This window comes from Manacus vitellinus, unplaced genomic scaffold (genome assembly GCF_001715985.3).
Source record: "Manacus vitellinus isolate BGI_N305 unplaced genomic scaffold, ASM171598v3 scaffold_56_pilon, whole genome shotgun sequence".
NCBI classification, from domain to species: Eukaryota; Metazoa; Chordata; class Aves; order Passeriformes; family Pipridae; genus Manacus; species Manacus vitellinus.
Window position 1 is genome coordinate 1,559,309 of NW_021940660.1, and position 12,977 is coordinate 1,572,285.

The 12,977-nt window shown below is 36.6% G+C and overlaps 1 protein-coding gene and 1 long non-coding RNA gene across 4 annotated transcripts in view; one reads left to right on the forward strand and one right to left on the reverse strand.

Annotated features, from left to right (window-relative positions):
• COL11A1 (collagen type XI alpha 1 chain) overlaps positions 1 to 12,977 on the forward strand; it is a 133,571-nt gene that overhangs the window by 118,074 nt on the left and 2,520 nt on the right. For both annotated transcript variants that reach the window (XM_018081750.2, XM_018081751.2), the window contains 12 exons: positions 3,047 to 3,100; positions 3,490 to 3,597; positions 3,683 to 3,736; positions 5,383 to 5,436; positions 6,162 to 6,269; positions 6,857 to 6,910; positions 7,000 to 7,035; positions 7,139 to 7,192; positions 8,000 to 8,249; positions 10,323 to 10,435; positions 11,245 to 11,313; positions 11,986 to 12,219. In XM_018081750.2, coding sequence (XP_017937239.1) covers positions 3,047 to 3,100; positions 3,490 to 3,597; positions 3,683 to 3,736; positions 5,383 to 5,436; positions 6,162 to 6,269; positions 6,857 to 6,910; positions 7,000 to 7,035; positions 7,139 to 7,192; positions 8,000 to 8,249; positions 10,323 to 10,435; positions 11,245 to 11,313; positions 11,986 to 12,219 — 1,188 coding nt within the window. The remainder of the gene's footprint in view (positions 1 to 3,046; positions 3,101 to 3,489; positions 3,598 to 3,682; positions 3,737 to 5,382; positions 5,437 to 6,161; positions 6,270 to 6,856; positions 6,911 to 6,999; positions 7,036 to 7,138; positions 7,193 to 7,999; positions 8,250 to 10,322; positions 10,436 to 11,244; positions 11,314 to 11,985; positions 12,220 to 12,977) is intronic.
• LOC108641209 overlaps positions 3,758 to 12,977 on the reverse strand; it is a 115,909-nt gene continuing 106,689 nt past the window's right edge. The window contains exon 7 of one of the 2 annotated variants that reach the window (XR_003916170.1): positions 3,758 to 3,781. This is a non-coding gene — a long non-coding RNA (uncharacterized LOC108641209). Of the gene's footprint in view, positions 3,782 to 6,795; positions 7,952 to 12,977 lie in introns of those variants that run through there. The other variant, XR_001921833.2, reaches the window with a different exon arrangement.

The following is a 12,977-nucleotide window of genomic DNA, read 5'->3' on the forward strand; positions in this document are numbered from 1 at the left end:
TTGGGACTTCTTATTTTGCTGTACAGTACTGGATAACATCTCTAGTTTGAATTCATTGATTTCTAGCTGACAAATGTTAAAAACAGCATGAGGAAAAGACCCCATCAGACAACATTCATCCTTAACATATGCAATCAATAAAAATCAACAAGGGCTTATGTTCCTCTCAGCCTTTCAGTGTGCTGGGCTCTTGAGTTGTGTCTGCTGTTTGGCTGCTTTCTTTATTAGAGACAATTAAATGTTTAGGTCACATAACATAAAGCTTCATATATCAATCTAAAAATATCAGAATTTAAAGTGAAAGACTAAGATATATTTTTGTTCTTAACTGGAGGGCATACTGTCTGCTTTCATTAAAAGAAGAGATGTCAATAATGCAGCAAAACCAGTCTCTAAATTTCAAGAAGAAAAGTTTATTTGGTTCATTGCCTTTATGTACAATGTCGAATAACTTAAGAAAAAATAAAGTGTTTCTGTGAAGGAGAATTTTTTCCATTTTGGCTAAAGCATCATGCTGCCTCAGCAGGGTGCACTCAACACTCAAAAATTAAGCTAATTTTCTCTCTTGATTGCAAATGCACAGAACACCTAACAATATGCCAGGTTCTTATCTCAACAGGCTGAGGAAATGTAATGGTTTTCTATGTTGGAAATCATGGTTTAAGTCAAATGACAGACAGCTATAAACAACAATTTAAATTATTTTAATGAAATATGGAAGAGCAGACAAAAATGTTTAATAGGTTCACATAACAAAAATTGCAAACAAGTTTGTTTCTGCATGACTGTTTTTGTCTTCTTGGCTCTGCATAAAATGTATCAGGCAATATGTCCAAAATTACAGTGCAGTGATCCTGAAAATAACCATGGTAGCTGGGGTGATGAGGGTGGGCAGTCATGCATTAATGTAAAATTACTGTTATTGAAATCTTTTCTGTCAGTTAAAATTTACCAGACACTCCAACACCTCCAGTGTAGGAAGGTAAGATAAATAATAATTAGCAGTGTCTCTCTCTGTCTGTGGAAGCCCCATCCGTGCCAGGCCAGCAATCCCAGCCTGTTGGAAGAGCAGTTCCTTCAGCAGCTTCGCACTGGGAGCAGCGTTGGCACTGTTTGACAAAGAACACCCCCCTTTGTTTAGCACTCATCATTTTTTCTATTTGTAATTTAGATATCACACTGGTTTTAGCCCTGATAATTAATTCATGCTGCAGCTGCATTTCTAGATTATGCAGAGACCATATTTCTCAAATACAAACTACCACACTCAACCCTTTCCAGGCTCTTAGGCAGGGTAGATTATAATCCATACAGGAACTTCTGTGCAAGGAATTTTCAAGCAGTGAAGACAATGGGCATGTAAATTATATCATGTAAGAAAACAAAGTCATTTTTCTAAAATGTTTCTGAGTTAATTTAGGGTATCTCTTGATTTTTTTAGTTATCATAGCAAACTGCAATCCACCAAACGAATTACAACATACACAAAGGGGCATATGCATCAGACACTATTATTTATTATTTATTATTGGAACAGCAGTGATTTAAATTATTCTTCCTGTTTTAAAGAGTCAACATTTGGACCACACTGCCCAAGGCTTTTTAGCTTCTATGTATTTTGAAGAGACGAAACTAAGTCATTTACCACACACAGCTCTTGAAAATACCCAAAGAGAAAAACCTGTTGATACCCACAACAAATGGTCAAAGTCCACTGTGGGTAATCCAGCTCATGTTGTACTACCTTTGATGTAAAGCCTGGACTATCTCTGTTGGCCAAAAGGTTCACACAGTGCTGCAGATGTTCAGTTCCACCCTGGAGAAAGCTTAATTTCAGAAGCAAATGAATGATCTTAATATACTTCTATGTACATAGTTGTAAAATGAATATAAATTTCCAGGAATTAAAATTGGTGGAGTTGCTCGAGGTATGTGACAGTAGTAGTGGACAGTGATATATCAGGCTATAAAAAGTTGGGCTAGATTCAGCTCTAGTATAAAAACTTGCTATTAGGTCAAATGCTGGTCTCAGTCCCTGAGCTCACAAAGGATACAGGTAGATGCTTGACTGGAAGTACAGGTTTTATCTGTGAAATTAAGAATGTTCTGGTGCTTTACTTTTAGGGGGCCTGCATTGGTTTTCTGTATGTTGTTACGAAGTAAAAAGCAGTAAATAAATGGAAGTGATTGAATTTTTCTTCTTGTTGGTCCTTAAAACTTTTTTTTTAATTTCTACATAACAAACTGCTTGTTGCATTAATGAACAGATTGAGTCTTAGGATTTATAGAACTAGCTACTTGTAATGAAGACATTTCCCAGGCTAAAAATTAACCTTGTAGGAGAACAGTTGGTCCATTATCTTGAGTGCATCTTTTCTAAACTAAGTATATATAAGAGAACCATTTTCAGAAGAGTACATTAGATCCTAGACACTGCTTCTGTTCATGACTGAAGCTATGAATATTAATTACCTGACCTAAAAATCAGCCCTTGATGTTTTGGAGGAGAAAAAGGTCTTTTTATTTTTCACTTTCATATTTAGTGGATTTTTGGCTGTCCAAATGTAGTTAGGCTGCTTACTGAGCCCATCCCTGATTTAGAGAATAAAGAAGTACTTGTCATTCTGTGCACTACAGAATGACAGGCCCTTTTGGAATCAGTGGATAAACTACAGCAAATAGATAGAAGTCAATGCAAAGCAAGTTTAAAACTGTTATTGTATGTATAAATTTGTATTGTTCACTTCCATTTATATCCTGTTTTAATTTTTTTTCCAAGCTATTTCTTTGGTTTGAACCTCATCATGTCAGATGTGTTAGGCAATGCATATTCTTTCAGATATTCTAAAAACCCAGGAAATTTTACCAGGGAAAAAGAGCTGCTAGGACAGATTGGTATTTTTTTATCCTATGAATAAAATGTCAAGAAAGAAACTTAATGTTGTTTTGTAAGTTTATTAATATAATGGAAATTACACTTCCAGATTTTTTCACTGGTTATATTTGAATAAACTAAGATTATGAGCTTAGTGTCCATATTTTACAGGGACCTCCTGGAGCAACTGGTGCTGAAGGCAGACAAGGTGAAAAAGGTGCAAAGGTAATCACTGAAGATTTTTTTAGAAGCATGGAAATATAAACTATTTATAAATTAAAAGTAAATTGCTTATCACGCAGTGAGTGCACAACTTATCAAAGTAATAATAGCTAAACTGTGAAATCCAAATGAAGACCCAGAATTAGCAGCAATACACAATGGAGTGGAGTCTCCCCTGTGCAGGCCCAACGTAGCTCACCCTTGTAAAAGGCAAGATGAATGTGCTTTGCTGGCACCACATCTTTATATGAAGGAATTACAGGGAATTGTCCTGTGCAGAACGCTGGTTTGGCTTTTAACAGAGCAAGGAAACTCTGCTCTGACTTTGCATCTTGTCTATCCCTGCAGTGCCAAGCTGCCTCTCCCTCTCTGACCCATTATGTTTTTTCTAGGGTGAACCTGGTGCGGAAGGGGCTCCTGGTAAAACTGGTCCAGTTGGTCCACAGGGACCTGCTGGGAAACCTGGCCCAGAGGGTCTCCGGGGCATTCCTGGCCCTGTGGTAAGTAATGGGAACACATAATAATATTTTAAATATCTCATTTCTTCTGTATACTCTGGTAAAGCAAACTTTTTGTTTTTTCTAGGGAGAACAAGGCCTACCTGGAGCACCAGGTCAGGATGGCCCTCCTGGACCTCTGGTGAGTTCCCTTCCTTTCAGGGCCAGAACAGAAAAAGCACTTAACCTATAAGCAAAGAGTTTCAGAACATATATTTTTATGCCCCCCACACCATAAAGATTTTTTCCAATGAACAGTGATCTGGTACATAGATATATGCATTGATAACTTCTGTATATATAATTATAGATGATATTACAATGGCACCTACATTTAATTTCATTTTTCTCTGTCCTTTAGAAAACAATAATGAGCAAATAATGCAATGATGAAGCTTTACATTACATCTCTTTGTTGCCCTTTGTTTTAACATTCTAATTTTGTCTAAAGTCTCATGGATAACATATTGTTTATACATTCTCATATTGGGAACAATATGAGAAGCTGAAAGGAAAAGGATTCCTTGTGCATCTTCTCTCTAAAGAGTTTATGATGGGACCACCACCACACTTTTTAAATTTTGTGGTTAGCTTACAGATAAAATGCATGGGGTACAAGTCAGGGAACTGAAAACTGATCTCCTCACTTACAATTCTGTGCTGAAATCTAAAAGCCAATGAACAATTATTCAGCAATAACAAGCATCCTTTTCCCACGTCAGTCACTAGAAGCCTCCAAATACATCATCAAAAGATCTCTCTTCCAATATTTGAGAGCTTAAATATTCAATTCAAATCTGAAGCTGAGTATATTAATGAACTATATACTCCCAAATGCACAGACTTCCTGTCAGCTCAACAAGAACTTTTTTCCAATACACTGCTGCAACTCAATTTTGGATTTTAAGAAAGTAAAGTTTATATGTAAAAGATGCTGAGGTTAGGTCTCCCTCCTTCCCCTCCCATCCTCTGCAGCAGATTGCTATCAGAAGAATATGAAAGCTGATTTGCAGTAGAGCACAACACACTGCAGGTGAAAAGTCTGATTCTGTATTCCAAAAGCTTAAAAATTTTACATTTCTTTTATGAATTATGTATTTGCCTAGGCTTTTGCATCTGGTGATATCCTGAAGTGGAGATGGGAAGCATACGCAGTGAATAACATTTTGTACGTGAAGTGTTATGGCACTGCTGAAACCGTGCCAGGTTGAAAAGGTCACTTATTACTGCCATCCATATCAGAATTTCACAGATGTCCACTGCCACCAGGAGACTTGCAGTGAGGAGAGACTGACTTAGTCTAGCAGCTCTACACCTAATGTATACATGTTCAGGGTGAGATTAATAGCCCCTGAGAAATTAATGTCTCTTACATATGCACTGCTTGGCCTGAATTTTTCACCCCACTCTGTACAAATTACTCAAAACCAGTACTGCCATTCTTATAAACATCTGAAGATTTCACAAATCAAGAATTTAGTTGGCCCTCGGCTTCACAGATTTCTAATCATACAACCCTTTATAGATTTCTAGTTATAAAGAAATTTAAATACCACAGTAGCATCAATTTGCCTTTTTAAACATATATTTCAACTTTATTTTGGGCTATAAATCACATTCCATCAATCACTACCATCAACCTATGTACTCTGATTAGATAAGTACATAACTGTTACAAAGCACATAAATGCACTTTGTTTTGCACTGCCTTTAATAATATTTCAAGAAAACATGATCTGTGCAGTATGTTAAAACTTATTTTAACATTACTTCCCTTGATTTATTTAGGGTCCACCTGGCTTGCCTGGACTGAAAGGAGATCCAGGTTCCAAAGGAGAGAAGGTATGCTTTAGCATTGTTTGTGCCTTGGTAATAGGAAGAAAAAGATTACTGCCTGTGTATTGAACACATGATCTGTCCTTGCAATGAAAATCCCAAAGATATTGATGTAAAGAGAACTGTCAGTTTTACAAGAACAAAGTAAGTAGAAATAACAAACACTGGAGATTTTTATTTTAAAACAACAAAATATATATATTTAAAAGCTATAGTACTTTCTTTCGAAATAATGTATTGAGACATCTGGGGTAGCATTTTCTAACAGAGTCACAAAAATTTATTGATTGCTTGTGAATCAGAGAAAAACTGTAGAGAAAGGGATATGAAAATGACTGTACTTTGTGAATTTCAGGGGTTTTTTATCTCCTTGGATCAGCTGTTTATACAGCTATATCACATGTGGAACAAATGTGCGACTCTATGATATGCTTATAGCATATAAATGTGAAAATTGGTATGAAATTTGTACCCATAGGTACAATTTTTCTGCATCAGTTTCACTAAGGACCATCTTGCACTTGAATCTTTCACTAAATAAGCAGTCACAACTTGCAAATAAAGTTTAAAAGGCCATCTAACAACAACAAATATGCTTTTAGAATAATTCATTTTCAGGTTTATTGTTGTCAAGCAACAGTGATAACATGTGAAAGGTCTAATTTACGTGTCTGCAAAACACATTCTAATGTATATTGAGTTTTAACTATATTTTCTTCAATCTTGTTTAGGGACATCCTGGTTTGATTGGCCTGATTGGACCTCCAGGAGAACAGGGTGAAAAGGGTGATAGGGGTCTTCCTGGCCCACAGGGATCTCCTGGAGCCAAGGGTGATGCAGTGAGTACAACACATTTGTGTTTCCATTCAAGTTCCATACAAGCAAGGAGCACATACTCCAGGCTTTCTTTTGAAAGACAAAGTTATTATAAACATTTAACACCCAGAGTCTCCTGCCAGAGGTTAAAACTTTCTTAGGCATTGTACAAACACAGTGAAATTAAACAGCTTAAAATGAGATTATAGAATGTTTGAGAAAATGGAAGGAAACACATACACCACATTATACACACATAACACAAGTTAGGGACAAGATAAAACTAGCAGCACCAATCTCATCAAGTTTATTAACTGTATGACTCAAAGTAGCTTCCTTTCTCCTTGTTATTAAGACACTGTGTAAAAAGTGAGCTTTCCAAACCAGTTTGAAGAGGAACACAGTTGTGACTGCAGTGTAAGAACAACTACAAGCAACTCAACTGTCAGATAATATTTTAAATTTGCAAACTCTTTTGGCCCCTAGCAAATGGCCTAAATCAAAACTCATTTGATTTAGTTGGACTACCTTTTTCATAGGTATGCATTTTTAATCCACTGCAGTATGTAGAATACTTTAGTTCTGTGCTTATTCTCTTATTCATTTTTAGGGAATTTCTGGTCCTGCTGGTCCACTTGGACCCCCTGGTCCTCCTGGTTTACCTGTAAGTAATTTCATCCAGTCCTCCTGCTCAAAACACTTCCACATTGTGTGCAATAAACTCCAACTATAGTTCTATGTTCTTGTCCATAGGGTCCCCAGGGTCCAAAGGGTTCTAAAGGATCCAGCGTGAGTAATTCTCTTATTTTTTGTTCTTTTACTTAAGTTTTGTGTGTTATTTTTAAACATTGTGTAGCATGGCCAACACTGCATTTCTTTCGTTGCTTTATAGGGTCCTGCTGGTCAAAAGGGTGACAGTGGGTTACCTGGTCCACCTGGTCCTCCAGTAAGTAAGAATTCTTATCTTGGCATTACATTGACACAATCCCCCTGTTTTGACAAGGGTAAAACCCAGCATTTTTGAACTAAAATAATAATGATTGTTTGAAAATTAATTTTTCGAGAATCATTTTTCACAGATCCCCAGACACAGAAATACATGTCTGCACTGCAAAGTCCATTAGAAATGTGAAACAAACACCTCCCCAAATAAAACACCCAAAAACCCCCTATATGCCCCCTACAAACAAAAAACCCTCATGCAATAATTATTTAAGGTGTATATTGAAGCACAGAAAATAGAAGGATACTAGTTTCCCCTGCTGACATTCTTCTGTTTCCACTATTTTTCGTATCATAATAACATAAAATGAAAAGAGTCCAAATCTGAATGAAGTGTTTCAATTTCTTGAAATTAAATATTGCTTCATAGACCCCAAGTGGAATTTTGAAGTTTTATCACAGGAAACATCCACAGTTTTCACAGACTATGTCTGTGCTCAAGGGAATTGTCAGGGATACAGAGGTAACTGCAAGTCAGTTCTACACAGTTATGTGAGGGCAACACACTCTTCCCCAAACAGCAATGTAGTGAGAAGAGTTTAGAGCACAATGAGGGTTTGGCTTCTACAGTCTTTTTTTTTTTTGCCAGTAAATCAAAACACACAGGTATAAATCTGAAGGAATTAAGAGAAATAAAGAAATAAACACTTTGAAGAAAGCCTATTCAAGGCATCTCCAAGCCACATTCTGTGGTCTTCCTCAGCTGAAAAACAAACAGAAAAGATAATCAGATCTGTTGCTTTCTACTCAGGGCCCTCCGGGTGAGGTAATCCAGCCACTGCCAATCCAGTCACCCAAGAAGACAAGAAGATCTCCTGATTATATGTTATCTGATGCTGGTGACAATATTCTGGATTATTCCGATGGCATGGAAGAGATCTTTGGTTCACTGAATTCGCTGAAGCAAGACATTGAGCACATGAAGTACCCAATGGGCACTCAGAATAACCCTGCCCGAACCTGCAAAGACTTGCAACTCTGTCACCCAGACTTCCCAGATGGTATGTTAATATTGCATGGCAGAGGAGACGAGGCTGAGCTTATGGTCTGCCAAGATACTTTGGCAGAATAATTAATTACTGGGAGATGGGTAATACAGTTGCTCAACAAATACAGTCTCGTTGAATCCATTTTTACAGGTACAAAATTTTAAAAAATGTAAGAGATGTTCTTTTGGTAAAAGCCAAAATTCTTGAAACACATAACCTGATCTGGTTTTAGGGTTAAAACTTTTTAAATAAAAAACAGTTGTTTTTTTGAAAGGTGGGCCTTACATTTCCAGGACAATCCAAGCAGGAGTGTGATGAAAGACTGATGCTGTTTAGATCAATGGAAAGTAAAATCACAAATGTCAGCATGCTGGGACAGCTAATTGCTTCTTTTAAAATTAATGGTAATTATTTTAGTAGCTGTATACTTTAGCTTAGCGTAATAATATAAAACAGCATTGGTATCATAGAAGATTTATTATCAATTATAACTCTCAAAAATTTTACTATTCTTTTACCTTTAGAAAAATAATTTGTTCTACTGCACCACCACTGTTTGTTCTGTATCAGTCAGCAAAGGTTCTTTGATACTGCTTAATACTACCAAGTACTAGCATGATAAAATGCAAAGTAGTATGAACAAGACACAATGTTCTGAAGAACTATCTTGATTTTATTATGCTTTGTTCTTTTCTTCTTTTTTTTTTGTAACTGAGTTTACCCCTCTGAAAAGGTTTAAATGAAAGCCAGCCTTCACAGAATTTTCATCCTTTCATATATTTTTCAATTGCAATGGATATTTTTCCCAGTTCAAAACAATATTTTTCTGTTTTTAAATGGAAGGAAAAATGGATTTTGACAGTTTAATAATATTTTATTGCTTTCGTTCAAGATAGATAAGAACAGATGGTTGCCTTGAGGAGTAGTTAAGCAGTGTATGTGCTATATGAAAAGTACATATTTTACAATTCAGTACCCTCCATAATAGGGAATGGTTTTTATAGAACACAATCACCTTCTTCATTTACCAGTATTTGCTTCTTATTTGGAGCCTTCATATAAAAGTAATCTTATTTTGGTTAAAATAAAAGCAAATGTATTCATTAAAATACAAAATTCTCCAGGGACAAGACTTACAGATAGGAAAGACTGTTTTCAATAAATACAGCCTAAATCAACAGAATTTTTAAATCCCATAAATGCTTTGTCTATATTCTATATTCAGAAGACAGAACTGATTTGTCATTTCTCTTTGAAACCTCCACTATTTGTTTGAAACGGGATTAGACCTGTAGTGTCAGAAAATCAATGGCTGTCCTGCTTAGGAAATATCTGGAGATAAGAACCCACAACACAGAAATCATCATTATAATTAGAATAGTAGATTTTAAAAAGCAGTGACTTTTAATGGACCTTGGATGGACTGCACTCTCTTTCATGCCCAGCCTTCACTAGTTTCACTAGCACTGCATCTTCATAACCCAGGAGTGAAAAGGTCTTTGTGTGAGGTAAATCTCTCTCAGTGGAAGCTTTAGGTACTTGTGCCAGCTACAACCCCACCAAGCCCCAAAAGGGGCACACACCTTTTTATAAAGATAACTATGCAAATTACTCCAGATTTTGCTCTCTCACCTAACCCATAGCTTATTTCTGCCTAAGGCTACCTCTGCTCTGTTTTGGAGAGTACTCTCACCACATGGACAAATTATCCTTCTAGCTGAAATACTGAAATGGCCAGATTTTTGAGACTTGCAATATATGTTCCACATATACTGTCATTCCTTCTCTAGACCGAGGTGTCTGTCTGCAGTTCCTTTCAAACCTCAGCAGTCTCCTGCAACAGAACCACAGTTTGAAGTCAAACTAGACAAAAACAAGAGAACCCAGATAAAAACAAACTTTGATCCTGGTGTTGTCTTTCATAAATGACAACAGCAACAGATCATAAGGCAGAAAAGGTTGCTTTCCTATTAGGATAAAATAACTTTGCTACACAGTTTGGAGAACCATTAGGTAGCAGTAAAGCCTAGTTCATCCAAATACCAATACTACTATATAAGGCAAATATTTTGTCATTTCTTTTAGGGGAATATTGGATTGATCCTAACCAGGGCTGTTCTGGAGACTCCTTTAAAGTATACTGCAATTTCACAGCAGGTGGGGAAACTTGCATCTACCCAGATAAGAAATCTGAAGGAGTAAGTACCAATCTGTGCTTTCAGGTGGCTGTTGACAGATCCTACTGTGCTGTTGCAATTTTAAACTAAACAGGATAATTACACTGTCACATTTTCATATATCTGTCTTTCTAATTACATTTTTAAATTTGCATACCTCTGAATGGAGTGGTAAAATGGTACATAGAGTTAACAAATACCATTTTCAGTCTTAGACAGGGAATCTATGCACCTGCTTGCTAACATTTCACTGCCTTTCAGAATGCAACACAGCTGAGCAGCCAGTTACTCAACATAATCTAGCATTTGTCACCTAAAAGCAAAACTCTTACTGTGTTTCTCTTGTGGGTTCATTTATAGCTATTCATTTATACCTATGCAAAGTAGATGTAAAACACTATGTATTAACACTGTCCTTACTCACTGTTACAGCCTATATCAGAGGGAGCAGAAGGTATAGAGGAAGGCTTTCTAAAAGCTTGCCTAAATGAGAGAGATCTATCAGCAGCAACAGCAGTGAAAACTCTAATTTAGACTCTCTTCACAACAACAATTCATACCACCAGTTTACCTGAATCTTAACAGATTATAATGGTCTCCCTTAATTAGAACTAACTCTATAAGCTATCACCTTGAGTTCCTGGCAAAGTCACTAATTTGAAGGCATTCTATACAAGAAAAACATCCTATTTTAGAGCTTTAAAGTGACTGAGATTTCAGAAAGAACCATTGTTTATTATCTGGTGTGAAATTTGTCCCAAGTAATATAAAACCTTCATATCTGTTAATATATGTTTTAAATAATTCTGTCTCTGCTGTTGATTGCACAGGTTAGAATTTCATCATGGCCAAAGGAGAATCCAGGATCTTGGTTTAGTGAATTCAAGCGAGGCAAACTTGTAAGTTGTCACTGCAACATAACTGTATTCACAAATCAGGTGCACATTATCAGCGATCAGCAGATCCCAAGGAATTTTATAAATATTTAGATAATGAAAAGACCCCCCAGCCTTTTTGCCCTAAATATTACAGCAGTTATGTGGCCTCTTACCACTGGGACAACAGAAGCCTGCTTTGTGTTGTCCCACAGTGATCCCAGTGGTCACCTGCACACCCGATGGTGAGGATCTGCCTTCTGGCAGACCACACATCACCACTGAACCTTAGAAAAGCAGCTGGAGCACAGATCCCCCACCCCAGTGCAGTAACTGGAAATATACTGAGTATGAAAAGATGAGGCTGCAGGCTGACATGACTTTATGATTAACTAAAAACAGATTCCCAAAGAGATTCTGCTGTTTTACACTATAAGATAGGAGTAATTCCTGTCTTTCCAAATGGAATGAAGCTAAAATATGTGGCTCCTCGTCCTAAATATATTGCTACATTATGAAAATCTATTTACTGAGTCATAGCTGTATTGACCTTTAAAACTCCATAAAATGTTATATGTTAGTTAATTTTTTTTTAAGAACAGCTATGTGGTTCTTTTTTGTCAACAATAATTTTAGTTCGCATTGTAACAAAAAAAAAAAAAGATAAATATTCATCTAACTTCTTGAATTTTCCAGCTCTCCTATTTAGATGTTGAAGGCAATTCCATTAATATGGTCCAAATGACATTCCTTAAACTACTGAGTGCCTCTGCCAGACAGAATTTCACTTATAACTGTCACCAGTCTGTAGCTTGGCATGACGCCCCATCTGACAGCTATGACAAAGCACTGAGGTTCTTAGGATCGAACGATGAAGAAATGTCTTACGACAACAATCCTTACATCAAAGCTCTTCACGACGGCTGTGCAGTAAGTACACGCTCAAAGAGCCTTTACAAAACCAACCTGTCATTTAAAGTAGAAATCAGACAAATCTATTTTTCATAGCTTTCTTCTGAGAAAAGCTTTCTAAACCCTTTACTTTTCATATACTGACTTTTAGTAGATTTTTAACTACAGTACACTAGTCCCATATTTAATTTTCACATACGTACCAAAAAGAAATAACCATAAGCCAAACTACAGAAATGGAACAAACCTGGAATGGCCATCAAGGCATATGCAAACAGAATATTTAGTGAATACAGAAAAACATGTATTAAATAAGCCATATGTAGGTACCCAAACATAGTAAATTATTTTAATAGTTTGATATGTGACTTTGTATTTCCTTTCCTCATTTTGTGTAGTCAAAGCCAGGTGAAGTTTGTGGATTTTACTTTTCAAAATCCTCCTTTAGCTTTTCTAAAATCCCCAGAGGTGTCCAAACATGCATCAGCTCTCTGATCACCTCTCCATCAGGGTCTCTGTGGGCATAACAACTGTTACCACTTTTCAGAAACAGAATGATTTGTACTCAACACTTTGAAACAAAGACGTCAAAAGAGCAAGTGACAGTTGAAGCCTCATTAATTATTTTGGGGTTTGATATGGGAGCATTTTGAAGGCAGTTTCTGAGAAGTCAGTGATACAGAATTAGAGACCTGAAAGTGCCACCTGGCTCTCAGACAGAGATGCAGCTTAGGAGGTGCAGAGTCTCTGCTCAGCAGTGAGAGTCTACTACAAAA